General features: G+C 42.3%; 1 protein-coding gene across 7 annotated transcripts in view; it reads right to left on the minus strand.

Moving 5' to 3' along the window:
- ARHGEF28 (Rho guanine nucleotide exchange factor 28) overlaps positions 1-19,280 on the minus strand; it is a 326,249-nt gene that overhangs the window by 32,055 nt on the left and 274,914 nt on the right. For all 7 annotated transcript variants that reach the window (XM_043488559.1, XM_043488558.1, XM_043488553.1 and 4 more), the window contains 6 exons: positions 14,714-14,845; positions 11,654-11,754; positions 8,739-8,777; positions 8,593-8,640; positions 3,617-4,102; positions 2,044-2,344 (listed from right to left, as the gene is read on the minus strand). In XM_043488559.1, the coding sequence (XP_043344494.1) occupies positions 2,044-2,344; positions 3,617-4,102; positions 8,593-8,640; positions 8,739-8,777; positions 11,654-11,754; positions 14,714-14,845 (1,107 nt within the window). The remainder of the gene's footprint in view (positions 1-2,043; positions 2,345-3,616; positions 4,103-8,592; positions 8,641-8,738; positions 8,778-11,653; positions 11,755-14,713; positions 14,846-19,280) is intronic.

Here is a 19,280-nt window from a genome sequence, read left to right on the forward strand (position 1 = left end):
CCACCCCCCCAGCCCCCGCTGCCCCACTTCCCCCCTTCCTGACTCCCTCCAAAGGCATACAAGGAAAGCCCAGAAAAAGTCTAGTGAAGACCACCATCAGCGGCTTATTTTGAGCTACTTTCGATTCTGAGAACCGTGAAAGCTCTGGAATGGCTCGGACAATTTTATCTGGCCCTGACAACCCTCTTAGGAGTATCTATCCAATTTTCATTCCACTTGCCTATCACCTCCTCCTAATCTCGTACTTTATTCTCTCTCCTCCAGAAACTGCTTATCATGCTTAAGTAAACCAACATAAATACAGTTTTTTTGACTAGTTGCAAAACTCCAATGCTTAACGGCCCACACTGCATTTCTGGTCTAATCCTTCCTGCACACACCAGGATGCTCCCAAGAGAGGAAGGCCAGAGTTGATTTTGCTCTCTTCTATCAATGTCCTTAGTGTCCTTGGCTTATACTGGACACAGTATCTGAAGCAGAAGCACATTTTCTCAGCATTTTCCTTGGCTATATTTAATTCCTTACATGTGGAGACACTGGGTTTTGTATATAATCACTGTTTATTTCCTTAGTACATGTTCTATCTCCTGCAAGCAGGCAGCCAAATGTTTAAAAGCTTTCTACTTTAAAGCACAACTCAACAGAAAAAGATGGGAGATACAGAAAAAGTAGGAATACTTATTTCAAACAAAAGCAGAATGTGGTTTAACTCAAACTGAGTTTCTGAATTATCCCAAAGCTGGCATGCAAAACCACACTGCCAACACAGAAAGCATTGCAAATAGCAACTTAATGAACGCACACAGCAAAGCAACATGTACCAGGAGAAGGCATTCTGCAGTGTGGTCTCTACAGTGTTAGAGCTGCAAGATAGTATATCCAAGGGGTTACATTTTCTACATTCGGCCTGTATTTTAGATCTCAATTCACTATTCCATTTTTTTCCCTTTTTTATTTAAAGAATATTTGCAATGATAAAGAACTACTTCATTCTCTTAGATGTTGACAAGAAATGTTACAGCAGTGACCGAATAATATAAAGAATTACCCACTGCAAAGAATTAACATAATTTGGGTTAGTAATAGACCTACTTTCAGACAGTGTCAGAATTATTACTCCCTAATTCAGAGAAGCTGGACACATTCAAACCTTTTTGTTGCTGACAAATTGTCCTCCAGACAAGCTAAGCACATCTATGAAGCAAGGGAACCAATCTCTGTCCAGTTTTGAAGGCCCCTGTACCACTGCTTGTTTCAGGTTTCTGAAACATTTTGCTGTTGGTGATTTATTTCCCATCCATGTGGCCGGCCATTTGTTTATTCTATTGCATGCCATCTGTTTTTCGGTAGAGAGGTTTCAAGTTCTTCTCATTCCCTACCTCATATCCCATGGAAAACAATTTATAATAGACATAGATTTAAATCATTTGGATTCACGTGGAGCCGGTAACTCGAGCTGCCTTTCATTTATATGTGACAAATGTTTCAATGGGATTAGCAAATTGTGTTATTATGAGGTACTTAAGGAGACACAACACCTTTTTAAAAAAAAATGACAGATGATGTTAACGATTTCATTTGGGGTGTTTAACAGCAGTACAGAAGACTTCACTAAAGTTGTAGGAAATTGCCTCAAGAGACAATAAAGCCCTACCACAAACCCTGTCCCTGTCTTTCCTTTCTGAGAGTCTGCAAGGATGTGCATCAGGACGTGGTCAGGTCTACAGTGAAGAATAAACATCAAGCTGCTTCACTTTTCAGGGGAAAGTTATCATTTAACCCACAGATATGATAACCCTGTCTGCTTCTCACACTCCGGTGACATCCTCCAAGCCCTCCACCCTGCTCTAGTTTGTCTCGATGCTCACAAGCGATGGACCCCAGACTTCCCCAAAGAAAAGTGGATGCCACGAACTCCAGCTCAGCAGCACCAGTTTATTCCCATTCTAGGGCCCACTTCGATCTGCTCTAAAGAACAGCCAACCACTCAGAGAAACAGCTTCTTGTGGAAACCACAGAGATGACATGTGAAGTATTAATTACCATTTTTACAAGAATCCTTGCTGCTTTGGTGGAGAGGGGGTATCTGATGACAGGCCCCAGCCGCTATCCACAGTTCATGGTTGACATCTGAGGGTTGAGAAACGTCCATCTTGAGGTCTACTTGATTTTCACTAGTCCTTACCAAATCAGAATGAGATATGCCTGGGGGGTAAGCGGCATCCTGATGGAAATCTGGTGGTGTCGCTTTGTTCAAAGGGTTAAGTGACATTTGCACTAAGGCTTCATTGATGAAGAATGAATTTTCGTGACATAAAGTCTCAGATCGATTAAGTTCCATTACCTGTGCAAGAAAAAACAGAATAAGTTCTTCAGCAATTTGCACCAGTTTTATAAAGTATTTATTCCTAATAGAATTTAGCAATCAAGACTTTAATGAGTATGGTAGAGGATATTACCCTTGACTCCCTCCTCCTACCCTCTTTTAATAAGCCAGTACCAAAAACTTCAATTTACAAAACATAGCGTATCTTAAAAGAAATACAAATCAAATGAAAAAATATGTGCAGTAGTGTTCACTGTCATTAAAGTGCTTCTACTTTAAGGGAATAGCATTTTCACTTTTGCTAAATAAAAGTTGAAAACATTCATGTACATGTAAGGTATTTGCAACAAATATAATTTAGCCAACTAGAAAGGAAAATAAGATATAACACAGATCATTCTTATAAGCTTATCAACTTTTACAACTTTATATGCTATCATTAAAAAAGTATCTATGTGCAAACAGTACAGAAAAGTAAACTCCTGGGACAAATGAAATTGTCAAGAGTGGTTCAAGAGAGTGCAAAACGAAACATGGAACTTTTCGAAAGGTTTTATTCTGACTAAACGTTAAGCTACTCACGTTAACTGCCACTGGTGAAAAATGGATTTTGAATTTACTAGGTCCTTGTGGCTCAACTGGTAAAGAATCTGCCTGCAGTGCGGGAGACCTGGGTTCGATCTCTGGGTTGGGAAGATCCCCTAGAGAAGGGAAAAGCTACCCTCTCCAGCACCCTGGCCTGGAGAATTCCAAGGACTACAGTCCATGGGGTCGCAAAGTCGGAAACTGAGCGACTTTCAGTTTCACTTTAGATCAAATTTACAAAAAAGAGAATAACTTGGAATAACAGAATAGTAGTATACTTGTTAAATTCAGCACCTGTGCATGGTACTAGCCAACGATCCACTGAAGGGTAAATCTCTACAGAACTCTGAAGACCAGAGCACAGACCTCTTCAAACATGAAACACTCTCGTGCGGAGGGAGACTCCAGGACAAAACTCGCCTCACTGGGACAACTCGATTCTGTATGTCTTCCCTTGGTATCAAGGGCATCTATCATGAGTACCATGAACCCATGATCCAGAAGCACCCAGACTTTTCAAATGTGTGTATGTCAAGATGCATGCGCTTTGTCTCTGGAAGTTCCCAGCTCCTGCTCCCTACATATTGAGTCACTCTTGCGAGCTCTTACATGAGCAGCACAAAGACAGACGTGTGTTCAACGGCTCCAAAACCACCACGACTGAAGCCGTCTTACTCTGCCTCTGCGAGCCCAGGAGCCCCGTACCTCCAGGGTTCCTGGAGAAAACGCGGCGGGAAGGCTGCTCTGCCGGCCGTGCTTCCAGCGGCGCAGCAGGCTCTGCTGGGCCCGCATCCTCTCGCGCTCCCTCTCCACCAGGCGCTGGCCCTCGCGCAGCCGCTCCAGGCTCTGCTGGTAGTCCTGGAGCTGCTGGGCCAGCTCGCCGCGGCTCCCGAGCAGCAGCTCCTCCTGCGCCCCGCACTCCCTCTCGCGCTCCCGCAGCCGGCTGGCCCGGGCCTCCTGCTCGCGCTGCTGCAGGTCGCACCTGCGGAGCCAGCGCTGCTGGTCTTGCTGGAACTGGAGCTGCAGCTTGTGGGTGTCGGCCAGCTCCTCCCGCTGCTTCTCCAGGCTGCGGGACTTCTCCTGGTCCTGAAAGGGGCTGCCTCGGAACGCGGGGCCCGGGGCCAGGCTCTCCCGCTGCCGGAGAACCAGCCTGTGGATCTCAATGTGGCTATCCTGAATGGTCAAGGCGGCCTGTCAGAGCAGAGAGCGAGAAAGCAAAGGCGTCCATATCGTCCGCACCGTGAGCTGGCAGCACCTCTACACACCAAAGTATGACCGAATGATTCTCTGAACACTTCTCTCCTTGTTCTAAGTTACCTCCCGAGTCTGGCCTTGGCACTTCAGACAGGCTTGTCTGCATTTCCTTAGTGGTACAGTTTGAGATGTATACACAAAAGAAATAAAGCCCAAAAGGAATATTCTCTCTCTCCTTTGGAAATGTGGTTTGCTGCTGCTGTTGGACAATATTTAAGCAAGTGTTCTGAGTAAGAATTCAGTCCATAAATTCACAAGACTGCCTTTCTGTGCCATTCCACATTATCTTTCTGAGGTCTTGACAGTCAATAATTCAAGAGAATTTAAGAATTTATATAAATCTGGTAGTACCTTTTGAGTCTCCAACCAGAAATTACTTAAGCTATATGACATACGTGAAGACATAAAAGTCAACCATTTGGAAGCTTTGCTAAGTAATCTTTTTTATAATAGCAGTTAACATCATATTTAGGAGATATATAAATGGTAAAGCTAGTCTCATTACTGTTATTTCTTTGTATTATAGCAGGAAGGTCATGCACAAAACACTAAGCTGGAATTCACCTGTTTGATAGAATGCTAAAAGGAGGCTGGAATGATTAGGGGAATATAGATAAAGATTTGGAAATTACCAACCAAATTAATTTTTTTTTTTTTTAGTTACGGTATCTACCTATTAAAAGTTTGGCAGTATCACAGGAAATAACTGCCAACTTTTGGAAGGATTCCACAAAATAAAACAAAAAAATGTGAATGCCCTTGGAAGCTTTTATTTTCAAAAGTTCCTATTGAAAGCGCAACAGAGAAGAGACAAATCGAAAATAGCCACATACTGGGTATGTGTGTGTACTGTGACTTGTTATGAGAAATTATTACTCTCCAAGGGATAGATTCTCATTTTTCTTTCCTAAAAATTTAAAAAGCTATCCATGTAACAGATGCTGAGAAGATGAGGATTTGACGATTAGTTCTTTAAGTCAGCAGTTTCCGATACTTTTGAAGATTTAAGAATTAAAGTATACTTTAAATTAGTATTTGTTTTGGAACAAGACTCAAAAATGTATTCAGTGAGGGCTTTCGAAATGAAATGTTTCTAACTGTGAAAATCAATTAAAAATTTTGAAATTCACATGAATATTTGATTATTGTCTTTCAGTGGTTATTATAAAGAAAACAGTGATACCATTGAAAATAGGTACTAATAACTTAGATCTTTAAATATGAAATAATAAGCCATTCAGGACTCTGCTGACCTGGCTAAAGCAAACTGTAGACTGTACATCACCAGTTAATTCTAACAATTCCTAAGAACATCAGCAGAGTAAAACACAAAAATCCAATATTCTATATGCCAAAACTTCCATAGGCAATGATAACTCTCAGGTAAGGATTACAATTAGACTAATTAAACACTAACATGAAGTATTTTTCATCTACTTAACATTTGGGATAAAACAACTCTCTTCTGTAGCATAGGGGTGAAATTTGAAGATTGGATATACATCTTCGCATTTAAAGTTTACGTTTACATGTAAGACTGAGAACAGCACTTACTTTTCAAGCTTAGGAAAATTCCCAATTGACTCTCTTTCTCTTTTTTAAATTATACTGAAGTATAGTTGGTTTACAGTGTTGTGCTAGTTTCTGATGTACAGCAAAGTGATTTAGTTGTACACATATCCTCAGTCTCTCAACTTTTCTCTGCTGAAGTGTGTCCTTTCCTTTCTGTCTTGCCTATACCTCATCTCTAACTCTATTCTTCTAACATAGGGATCAAATTTCATTTTCATCTGATTCAAAAATGCTATGTAAAACACTTTAATCATGCATAAGAGATTCAGCTTCAAAGGAGATGACTGTGCCATGAACAGAAATCTTTCAGAGCACATAGCCTTAAGCCAGCTCAAAAGCATTGGTTAAGAGAACACGCTCGAGAATTTGGTATTTGCTTCAACCTAATGTTGCAAAAACGAGGTCATTTAGGTCACCCAGCTTTTCTGAACCTTGAATCCACAGAGGGCTGCATTTAAGGTTGAAAAGAACAGATAGAAGCTTGTGAGTGTATTCACCCAGCAAACAATGGGACACTCAATGTTTTCATCTCCCAAAAGTTAATGAACTGCACTCATGCTATATTCCTTCTCAGTTAAAATGTAGAAGAAACAGTATTTGTTCTACATGAGAAATTAATCTATAAGAACATCTACCCCAGTCCAGCACATCTAATGTAAGATACTAAAGGTATTCCCACTAAATCTAGAATAAGACAAGGGTGGCCACTATTATTTAATATTATTATGGCCACTATTGAGACATTTCAGAATTTCTAATCAAAGGAGTAAGTCAAGAAAATAAAATTAATTTAATCATTGAAGAGTAGCCATAATACCATACTTTCAATTTTTTACTACTTTGAATACGCCAGAGTCAAAAAAAAAAAAAAAAGTGCTAAAACAAAAATTCGATGAGTTTGCCTATTTAAAAAAATAAATCAATCCTGTATCTATGCCAGCAACCAATATTGGGGAAACATAATGAAAAAAAAGAATATTCTGTTCACAATAGGAACAGAGACAAATATCCAGGAATAAACTTAGCAGAAAAAAAGTCCCCACATGAAGACAATTACAGAGATTTCCAACAGAACATAAAATAACATATTCTCAGTCAAGAGAACCAATTATTGCCAAAGTGCCAATTTTCTCCAACTTAATTCATAAATATAGTAGTATTTTAATTAAACTCTCTCAGTATAAGTTTAAGAAATTTGTCAGAGTGATTCAAAAGCTTTTATGAAAGAACATTCAGATATTTAAGAGAGTGGTACTTATCTTAATAATCTTAATAGATACAATAATACTACTAGATCAAGAATAGGCAGATGATCAATAGAACATCAAAGACATCTTGATGCAGTCAAAGTATTGACTCAATAACAAAACAGCAAATGTAGCATGACTATCTTTTCTGATGAAAACTTAGTATCAGACTTTATTTTCTTTTAATATTCAACAGATTTAAGATATGAAATCTGAATGACAATAAACCGGTGGGGGGAGGGAGTTTAATTTCAGTAGTAACCAAAAAATGCAAATTAAGGTCGTGAGCTACCTTGCCTTATTTTCAAAAAGAGGAGAAGTAGAGAGGGGTGCTAAGTATTTTGACAATGTCTTTCAAAAACCTCAAAAACTGATTTCAGTAATTTATCCTACGGACACACTCAGATATGTTCAAAGAGGTCAGTGCACGAAGATGTGTGCTATAGTAGTATTAACAGAAAAGTATAAACTGTGTGTGTATGTGTGTTAGTCACTTAGTGGTGTCTCTCTCTTTGTGACCCCTTGAACTATAGCCCACCAGGCTCCTCTGTCCATGCGATTCTTCAGGCAAGAATACTAGAGTGGGTTGCCATTCCCCTCTCCAGGGGATCTTCCTGACCCAGGGATCAAACATGGATCTCCTGCATTGCAGGCCAATTCTTTGCCATCTGAGCCACCAGGGAAGCCATAAACTATGAGGGATGGATTAATTCCACAGACCTGAATATTATACCACCATTAACAATTGTGCTGTAGAGACAACAGATGACAGAGAGGTACAGGCTCCAAGGGTACACATAAAATGATTTTTAAAAACTGGAGGGATACATACCCCCAGACAACAGTAATTCTCTCCACAGAATTCTCATAAGTCATTTTATTTTACTTACATGTATCAAGATTTTTCTATAAATTTGTCTATAAACACTGCTTTCACATCATTTAAAAATATTTTTTAACTCACAAATTAAGCAATTGGATGTATTCAGCCTTTCTTGTGCAGGACTTAGGGGATCATCCAGCCCCAGAGCCCTCATTTTTTGGATGCCTGTCCTTCCTGGACAGACAGGGAGCATCTGATGGGAGACTCTGTGGGCCACTTGCCCTTGCGTGGTCAGCCTTCATCACAGTGCCTGGCCCAGGGAGGGTACTCAGTAAATGTTGGGTGGATGAACCAAGGAAACAACGGAAAAGCATGTGAATTATCTGACTGCCCCAAAGGCCTAAGGCCACATGTGGAAGTGAAAAGAGTTTAGGTGTGAATTTAAGTTTTCACCAGAAAATGTGAAGTCATGCTACACTCACTTAAGAGTTTCATTGCAAACTTCCAGCCAGATCATATTCATCAATATTTTTTAAAGATATGAACTGTTTTATGGTTTCAGAGAAGAATGGTATATAAACTACAGTAATGGCGATGCCTCGTGATTACAAAACCAGGTGAAGCTCAAAGAATCAGCAGAGTTACACTTGGGGTGGAGGTGGAGGGTTGGTGTTCTTTTAAGATTATTCATTACCTCTCAAATGTTCTAAATTTTAAAGTCTGGGACTCATCACATAAAGTGAATTGCATGAGGGAAAACATTCACAGGGTCAGAGCATAGTTACCTGAAGGCTATATAAGAGACGAGTTAAATTCTGTATCGCTTGTATAATCTGAAAAATAAGATTGTGAGTGTCAAATTTTTGAAAAAGCATTCATTATGCACAAAGAAAGAAAGGATGGTGACATATTTAAGGTATGCAGAGCTCACCTCTGACTGCCAAGAACCTGGGAAACTTCTATATTCCACCTAAAATACATAAAAACATAAAGAAAATGAACACTCACTCCACTCTTAAAAGGCTGCACTGCAGTGTTCCACAGCCTATGACCTCAGGGAAATCACTGCTCTTGCTCGAAAACTCTTCCATAGTGACTTTTCCTCCCAGAAAGCCAAGTCTATAGAATTAAACCACCACCTGACGAGAGAGAGCCCCCTCTGGGCAGCCTTGTATCTGAGCTGCAGGGCCACTTCCTCCCAGACCCACTCGGCCCTCCCTTAGGACACCCAGGGAAGATGCAGGCTCAAAGTGACCACATGTACCTCATGCAAGCCGGGTTGTAAACGGTGCTCTCTGCACCCAGGCTAGTCTCTCGGGCCAGGCTTGTATCCTGGAGGCCAGATTCAGAAACTACAGGTCATCATGCCCAGTCTCTAACTCACTTTGAGATTTGGGAAGTCATAATTGCCGCTGGCTGGGAGGAGAAACCAGACCCAGAGGCAGCTCAAAAGACAGCACTCAGCTGGCTGGCCTCCTCCCGCTGAGAGCTCCCGGGGCCCACGCGTGGGCACCTAGGAGAAGCCCTGGCAGCACAGGCCTTGAAGGAGGCCACAGGAGACCATGTGCTCCTTGTGGGCGGTGGGGTGGGGGGTGCATCTCCATTGCACACATTGAGCGCACATGTGCATAGTGAGGCTTTCCAGTTTTCAGCATGCAACATTTGTCTATTTGTTTACCGTCTCTTTTCTCTCGTTAGGGTGCAAGCCAATGAGTAACAAGATTTCATCTGTGTATTCAGTGCTGTGTCTGCAAACCTAAGAGGGCTGCCTGGCGTGTAAGGGACACGCACACGCCATACTATAGATAAAGAGTGAGCAGCCACTGCGTCCTCCACACATCACACTATGGGGATCCTCAGAGTTGCTGCCTTCCAAGGGCCTGCAGCCTCCCGCACACCGCTTGTGGTCTTGTCTGAGCAGCTTGAAATCAAACCTCAAGGAACAGTTCTCAGGTAACCTGAAACTTGTTACATTCAATTAGTTCAGGCTGATGAGGCCGCTGTGATGAGCTAGCCCGGCCTTTTCTCCCTACCCACTCGCTCTTCACCCTACAACTGCCCATGAAAGCTTTCACAAGCAGCATCTCAAACAGGGGAAGGACAAATAATGGGAAAGGAGATGAAGCTTAGTCATTAGAGCTGTGGCCCACCCTGGGGAAGATAACAAGAGCTGAGAACACCCCATTCCATAGTGAATTTTGGAGTTCTCTCCACTCTTCTGATTTTGTCCCTGCTCTACACTCCACTGTGTTTGTAAGAAGAAGATTGTACAGGACATAATTTTTATACTCTATAAAAATTAGATGCACAGAAATGAGTTGGATTATGCCATATGAAGTCACTTGTTCCCAAGATCCACTAAGTTTGATGGAGACAGGAATTGTGAAATGTCATCTTTTTAATGGAGTTGGTCCGCCACCTTGTGGGGAATGTGCAGAGCTGCATTGGGTGCTTTGCACACAGGATATTTTGACATTTGGGTTACAAATCTGAAATTTTGAAAAATTTTTTCAGAAATGCTTCTTTTTAAACCTTACCATATTAAGAAAGATAATTACAAAAACAGCCATCATATACTTCTTTAAAGCGTGATTTCAAATGATTCTGCTCTATAGGTCAATTCATTTCTCAAAATGCCTCATTAATGGCAAAATTTTCCAGGTAGGTCCATCCAAAGAGGAACCTGGACACCTCATCTCTTACCTGGGACGGAATCATGGAAGGGGAGGACTTCAGGGGTGGAAGCCACCTCAGGTTTCCATTCAAAACTAATCAGCCCTTCCCCCACTTCCCTCCTCTAATAACAGAAAAGCAGCTGGAAACTACAGACTTGAAAGTGAAGTTTGCCCTGAAAAGAGCGGAAAAGCAGGAATGTTTTAAGATGAAAGAACTTAGAAAGCTTACAGTCAGAATAAGTGGAGTGAAATCTAATGACTATATTCATTTTGGCGTATGAAGTTTGAAAAAACAGTAAATCACAGCCATCTTTTCTATGGCTCTTAAAATATCTTTGATTTCTCAGTCATATGTAATATACACAAAAATATCTATGAAATACAAAATGTTACATAAATAAGATCTGACAGATGTCATGTCCCCACTGTGGTATCCTTAATATATCTAATTCAATTTTAGACAAAGTAACTCTTGAGCCCAGATAACCCTGGGAAGGCCCACTAGCCACCTCCCAGAATCATGTTCTTGTTCCCCATCTCCCTCTGACATCTCAGTTTCATCTGACACTAACAGGAAATTTCACTTTAAAAGAGTGTGTTGTAACCTATGTGTATAGTACGCACAAGGAAAGGTGATGCCAGGAAGCAAAAACTGATTAGGTTAACTACAAGACCATCCAAAAGGCAGGCGACAGTGAGAGGTAACAGGAAAACAATCAGAAACGAGAGGGAGGGAAGAGAAAGTGAAGCAGCCAGGGTGCTCCAAAGTCAAAATTATTCCTGCCACTTTGGCATCACCTGGTTGCGTAAGGGCCTGCCAGCCCAGGACCACCTCTCAGCCAAGGGGTGCGAAATGTCACGGGTGAAAAGCTGGAGGTTTGCAGGGCGGCAAGTGAGACCAGGAGCAAGAGCGCAGACACACAAATAAACATTTGAGTTTTCAATCTTTTTAATAATGTTTCGTTCGTTTCTTGGTTTACACCTACACGATATTAGAAAAGCAAGAACATTTTAAGAGAAAAGGTAGAAAGTTTAAGTACGAATACTGAAATGGAGAACAATGCAGGAAAACACTTGCGGACTATTCACTGCCGAGGACAGACCAGGAGCTGAGGTTGTTTTATTACACAAAGTAACCGGTGCCATTTACTAACAAGTCAGTTCACAATACCTTCTCCCCCGCATCAGAAACCGCCAGGTCGGTTCCCACACCCTGGGTCCCGGCATCCACATCCCAACAGCCTCTTCCTCCTGTCCCTTCTGTGACTAGTGCTGGAAGCACATCGTTGAGACAGAGACAAAAAGGACATCATCAAACATCAGCCAGCGGACGGGGTCCCTGGTACACAGCTGACACATATTCCAAGGTAAGAAACATCACAACGTCACATGTATCGAACATTCTTCTAGGAGGTGCTAAAACAGAACAGAGTAAAGTGCAGAGTCCCTGCCCCCAGGGAGCTTACACACTAGTAGGTGCCAAGCTGACCCGTGGCAGCCAGCTTTTTACTTTTCTTTCTTTCTGGCAGAGAGATGTCTGGGTGATGTCTGTGGTGCTAAGACAGTAGGATTCTGCATCTCACATTCACTTAATGGGGAAAGAGGCCTGGGGAGGGTCAAATAAAAACAGGCGCTGCGGAAGAAAAGTGAGGGCTGGCAGACCAGCTCTAAGGAGACAGGTCTGGGAAGCCTCCCTCGGGGCTGGTACAAGAGTAGCAGACCATCAACGAGGGAGGGAGGCATCCAATAGTAGGAATGAAACATCTCTCTAAGCAGGTGAAGAAGGCGAAAACTGTATGAGCTTAGAGTCATGAAACTGAGAAGCTGTCCTTATCTCCAAATAACTTACTAGTAATATTTTCAATACTTTCCAAGTGTGTTTTTTCCAATTCTTGCTTATGCTCTAAATTCACAAACACTGTAATTACTCTATACTTAATGTATGCAAACACAGAAATATTTTTAGCCCAGAAATATGTTTAAGTACCAAATAGATTTCACTCCATCCGTTAAATCTCCAACGGTGGGATTTTATTTATTTATGTATCCACCCATGTGAACTCAGTTAAAATTTATACCATGTTCATCTTGCACAGATTAAAACTGGACTTTCCAAAACCCCTTCCCACACCAAATTTCACTGGAACCCTGCCCAGTCAGGACCTGGTGAAATAAATATTCATTTGTGACACTGTTTATAATTTTTTTCCTCGGTACTATCTTGGAACTTTATTTCTGATGAAGGAAATACTTTTTTCTTTATTTAAATTAATTAAAAAATACTTAGATCTCTGGAAAATGAGAGTCTTCTATGATTCCAAAGGCCTCTTTTATTATGAAAAAGCTTTTGTTTAAGCAGAACCTGCTTCAAATTATATCAGCTAAAATTTAAGTTCATCTTGCCCAAGCTGGTCAGTGCTTCCTCCATAGTGAAGGGACACTTTATAGAGATTTTTCTGGCACTCAAAAATGGTTCAACTTTTGGATATTATTCCTAACTCTCAGAGAGATGCCAAAAGAATTAGCCATTCTCTCTCTTGTCCCTATCATAGACATGAGGACCACCAGATAGAGAAAGAAGCTGACGGTGAGCCAGATGAAGGCAAGGAGAGTGGAATGGATCAGGTCCCTCTGCTCCTGTATTCTCTTTCAGAACAGACAAGAGGGTCTTCATAATTTCACAGGAAGTAGATTTACCTGTCTACCTGATTAGGTATATTGAGGACTGAAAACAGAGGGCCTTGCTTGGTCTGTAGTCTCAGACTGACATGGGCCTGACTTAGAAGGACCCAGTCCTTGAAGCCTGTCATAGGACTAACCCATCCAGTTACAGACTTCTTGTTTAGGGAAGTGTTTTTCACCCTCATCAACTCTATAAAGCACATCAAACTCCAGGAGCACCGTGTTCCAGTCCAGCCCCAGCACTGAACACCGACCTGCCCCTCCTCTACAGGAACCCTGACATCAGGCCGCTGGGAACAGGCTCTGGATGGTTCTAGCAGATGTCAGGGGAGATGATGGCCCGGTCTGATGGGAGGTGGGTGCGGCCTGTGCCCGGAGCAGCTGCTGGAGCTGAGCGGAGCCTCTCCAGCTGTCCCTGGGCTGAGGCTGAGAGCGGCAGATCCCTACTCGTATTTTTAGCTAGAACTTCCTCAATGGCATACTGAGGTTCTTCTTTAAAAAGGAAATCACCCGGGGCAGTACAACTCCCCTGACGAATCTGGGCTGTGTCGAAATGAAAAACATATGTGCACATTCTGAAAATAGAAACCCAGGATTAGATAAAGTAGAACCCAAGAGAGGAAAATAATTATTGGTGCTAGTTTTAAAAAATGTATAAAATTTTAAAACTGGACTGCTTCCATTCATCTCTTAATTAACCAAGGGATGCTGTTAAAGAAATTCTAAGGCAATTTAATCCACCAATCTCCACTATTAAAAGACATCTTATCTTACGCATAGAAGACCTGGCGGAAGTAAGGTTTTTAATCACCAGGATATAATGAAAACTATGTGCTTGTATCTCAAAAACCTCTAGAGAACTAAATATTTAGCTTACAACTACACATATGATTAGGTTTTGAGAAATTACTGAAACCAACTTACTACATTCTATTTTTCTGTATTTAAAGTATTCTGAAACACTGTTTAATAAATGAATTACGACCTCAACTTTGAGGTATAACAACATTGATCAAGAATCTTTTGGTACTTCTGCCTTTAACCAAAACACTAGATTACACGTGTGTGTATATGTGGGCGTGTGTGTACGTGTGTCTTGCATGTGTGCATGCACGCATTAGATTTTAGTTTTCTGAGTGTGGTTTTCTCAGTTGACCTATGAGATGAAAGTAAAGGACTTACTCTTTAATGAACTGCAGGGACCCTTTTCCAAAAAACCCCAAAACTGCCAAAGCTCTTGCAAGACTGCATTCAGTTAAGTCACAGCCATCACAAGGCAGGGTAGGGTTTGGGGAAGGTCACTGCTTGCCTGGGTAACCTACAGCTAGGCAGCGTCACCTACCACTGTTCTTTAAGTCCTGGCCCTTGGAACACCAGTGTCGTTATTTTAGGTAAAGTAGGCTAGTGCATTTATTCTCAGATTTTTTCCTAAAGAATATACTCAGTACCCTCCAAATCAGGGCACAGTTGTTGCCTTCATTTTATGTGCCCACTCTATGCTCCAGGGACCTGTGCCCAGGCTCACTGCCAAGGCCACACGCTCACTTACAAGCAGTAGCCGGTCCTGGTGCGTCCTGAGAGGTGAGCACGTCCGGCAGAGCAGGTTCTCCACAGCCTTCCTCAGCAGACTGACACGCATCGCTCATCTGGGAAGCCTTCACTGCCACTTGCAGACTCTCAGCTAAGGAGGAGGAAGAAAACAAAAGTCAATTTAAAATACACACACACACACACACACATTTTTTATTTAGTTCAGGGGTTAGCAAACTGTATTTTACCTGTGTCTGTTTTTATATGACCCAGGAGCTAAAAATGACTTTTACCTTTTTTACAGTTGTATTAAAATACACATTCATGCACAAAGAAGACTGTGTTCCCAAAAAACTGTACATGGCCTGCAGAGCCTAAAATATTTACTATCTGGCCCTTTACAGAAAAAGTTTACCAACCTGAATTCTAGACCAGTACTTTCAGTATCATTTTATGATACAGGACTAATTCAATTTGAAAAAAACTCACAGTATAAAATAATTCAAATGCAACTTTCAGTAAAATAGTATGCTTTAAAAAAAAACTTCCTGAAATTCAGTTAATTTAAATATAATGTCAGGCACTAGGATTTTCAAACTTGCTACTCAGAAATATTAGTTATTCTTCAAACGAGAATTTCCCTAAACATGCCTTAAATAAAATACAGGTTCCCAATCCTTACCCTCGACCTACTAGATCAGATTATCCAGAGGAGAAAACAGAGGAGTTGAATTTTAAAGAGCACCAAAGGCTACTCTTGAGATCTGGTAAGACTGGGAAACACCACACCGAGAAAGTCAAGTTTTTAATGACAATGAAAAGTTTGCAATTAGCATGTAGAACAGTATAATTCTGAGGACTCTACAAGTATTTCTAAAACACTGTCCAGTGATTCAATTTAGCAACTACTCATTGAGCACCTACTCTGTTTGGGGGCCACTGGGCATCTGCTAACTAATAAGGTGAGTTTGCAGAGGAGACACATACAGCTAAGTCTACTGCAGGGCGATGCACATCAGTGCCAAGTTCTACCATCCAGGTGTCAGAGCGCCACAGAATGCCCAGCAGCACAGGCTAAAATTGTGAGCAGGTAATAAAGGTCCATCCAGTCACGGCTATGGTTTTTCCAGTGGTCATGTATGGATGTGAGAGTTGGACTATAAAGAAAGCTGAGCACTGACCGAAGAATTGATGCTTTTGAACTGTGGTGTTGGAGAAGACTCTTGAGAGTCCCTTGGACTGCAAGGAGATCCAACCAGTCCATCCTAAAGGAGATCTGTCCTGGGTGTTCATTGGAAGGACTGATGTTGAGGCTGAAACTCCAATACTTTGGCCACCTGATACAAAGAGCTGACTCATTTGAAAGACCCTGACGCTGGGAAAGATTGAGGGAGGAGGAGAAGGTGACAACAGAGGATGAGATGGTTGGATGGCATCACCGACTCAATGGACATGGGTTTGGGTGGACTCTGGGACTTGGTGATGGACAGGGAGGCCTGGCGTGCTACGGTTCATGGGGTCGCAGAGTCAGACACAACTGAGCGATTGAACTGAACTTATGTGATATCATCAAGGATAATGAGAGGGCCCCTGGCTCATGTCAAGCCAGCCTTTTGGCTTTACTTCTAAAACCTCTCTTGTCTCTACCCACTTCTCCCTACTTGCTTTGCAAATAGTCCTGGTCCAGACCAAGGCCCCAGCCTCTCTCATTGTAACCACTTCTTAACAGTCTCCAGGCAAACTATTCTCCTTCTGATCTTGTTTTCCATTCATCAACCCTCATTCTTTTCAAGACATAAATAAGATCATGCTACACCCATGATTAAAAGCTTCCAAAAACTAACTTTCCATTGGTTTTAGAATAAAATCTCCCTCTCCCTCTCTCTTTAACCACAGTCTACAAATATCTGGTCCCTGCCCACCCATAGTACAGTCTGCTCTGCCTCCTGCCACCTGGCCTTCCTTCTTTCATTGAACATGCCAAGCTCCTTCCCAAAGTAGGGGCTACAAACTCACATTCTCTCAGCCCATTCTCAGGAATTGTCTTCCCCTAGGTCTCCAGACAGTTGGCTTCTCATCAGTCAATTCTTACCTCAAAACGTAACCTCAGAGTAGTCTTCCCTGACCTCTCTACAGTAAAGCCTTCCCCTCCATCCAATCCCATTATCTTATTTTCTTGTGGCTTTCTGAAATTACCTTGTTTCTTTGTGTATTGTTTACTAGAGATTTTTATGAAAGCATTACCCTTTCCTTAGTTGGCACCAACAATAGTGCACTTGGTTCAGTTCAGTTCCTCAGTCGAGTCCGACTCTGTGACCCCATGGCCTGCAGCACGCCAGACCTCCCTGTCCATCACCAACTCCAACAGCTTGCTCAAACTATGTCCATCAAGCCAGTGATGCCATCCAACCATCTCATCCTCTGTCGTCCCCTTCTCCTCCTGCCTTCAATCCTTCCCAACATCAGGGTCTTTTCCAACGAGTCAGCTCTTCGCATCAGGGGGCCAACGTATTGGAGTTTCAGCTTCAACATCAGTCCTTCCAGTGAATATTCAAGACTGATTTCCTTTAGGACTGACTGGTTTGATCTTCTTGCAGTCCAAGGGACTCTCAAGAGTCTTCTCCAACACCACAGTTCAAAAGTATCAATTCTTGGGTGCTCAGCTTTCTTTATAGTCCAACCCTAACATCCATACATGACTACTGGAAAAACCATAGCTTTGACTAGACAGACCTTTGTTAGCAAAGTAGTCTCTGCTTTTTAATATGCTGTCTAGGTTGGTCATAGCTTTTCTCCCAAGGAGCAAGTGCCTTTTAATTTCATGGCTCCAGTCACCATCTGCAGTGATTTTGAAACCAAAAAAAAATAGTCTGTCACTGTTTCCATTGTTTCCCCATCTGTTTGCCATGAAGTGATGGGATCAGATGCCACGATCTTAGTTTTCCGAATGTTGAGTTTTAAGCCAGCTTTTCACTCTCCTGTTTCACTTTCATCAAGAGGCTCTTTAGCTCCTCTTCATTTTCTGCCCTAAGGGTGGTGTCATCTGCATATCTGAGGTTATTGATATTCCTCCCGGCAATCTTGATTCCAGCTTGTGCTTCATCCAGCCTGGCATATCGCATGATGTATTCTGTATATAAGTTAAATAAGCAGGGTGACAATATACAGCCTTGATGTACTCCTTTCCCAATTGGGAACCAGTCTGTTGTTCCATGTCCAGTTCTAACTGTTGCTTCTTCACCTGCATATAGATTTCTCAGGAGGCAGGTAAGGTGGTCTGGTATGCACATGGTAGGTAGATGCTTAATGAACATCTGATGAATAAATGAGTGAGAGATTCTCCATCAGTGGACTCCACTTTAGATCATCTCTATGCCCTTCTCAGGCTTTCCAGGTAGCTCTGCTGGTAAAGAATCTGTCTGCAACGCAGGAGATCCTGGTTTGACTCCTGGGTTGGGAAGATGCCCTGGAGAATGGATAGGCTACCCACTGCAATATTCTTGGGCTTCCCTGGTGACTCAGACACTACAGAATCCACCTGCAATGCAGGAGACCTGGGTTTGATCCCTGGGTTGGGAAGATACCCTGAAAAAGGGCATGGCAACCCGCTCTAGTGTTCTTTTTTTTTTCCACTCCAGTATTCTTGCCTAGAGAATCCCCACAGACAGAGGAGCCTGGTGGGCTACAGTCCATGGGGTCACAAAGAGTCAGATATGACTGAGTGACTAAGCACACATGCCCTCCTTAAGAGCTCAGTTTCCTCAACTGTGAAACAGATGCAACAGATTCCATGATTTCTAAATCCTCTTCCAGAGGTAGTGTTCTGAGATTTCTAAGACAGAGCTTACCAAATGTTTTCTGCAAACAACCAGAGAGTAAATATTTTAGGCTTTGTGGGCCTACTGCACCTATTCAGTTGCCTGTTGCAACTATTCATCTTTGCCATTGTAGCAAGAAAGCCGCCATAGACAAAGGAGACGCATGGGTGTGCCCGTGTTCCAACAGAACTACTGCTATAAAAACACGTGGTGGGAGGTGGGACACATTTAGTCCTCGGTCTGTAACTCACCAACCCGTGTGCTGGATGACAGCATCCCCCGCCACTCTCAGGTGGTGGCTTTTTATCTCCCAAGCCCTCCATCTGTCATCACTTCCAGTCTATTAGCCCTATTTCCTCCCTACACCTGTTTTCCTTTGAATTTTATGCCACCAGATTACACCACTTACTGGCCCTCCTGGTTGTTACTCACCTACAGATTCCTTAAGCAACATGGCACCTGGTATGAATCCTCTCATCTACCTCAATGCAACTCTTGTCAAAATTCTCTGTCATTGCAACCCTATGAACATAGTCCTCCAACACCCTGGCCTCTCATCTCCCTAACTTTTCCCCCTTCATTGACCTCGTCCTCCACTCTACCTCAGCCAGCAACTCCCAGGGTTGTGCCCTAGACTCTGTTATCTCCACACTGCACCAGAGGGCTCCTTTAAAAACACAAATCAAGACATTCCTCTACTCAAAACTCTGTGCTGCTTCCCTTGTCACTCACAATGAAATTAAAAGTACTTCACCTTGATCTCATCTA

This window comes from Cervus canadensis, chromosome 16 (genome assembly GCF_019320065.1).
Source record: "Cervus canadensis isolate Bull #8, Minnesota chromosome 16, ASM1932006v1, whole genome shotgun sequence".
NCBI lineage: Eukaryota > Metazoa > Chordata > Mammalia > Artiodactyla > Cervidae > Cervus > Cervus canadensis.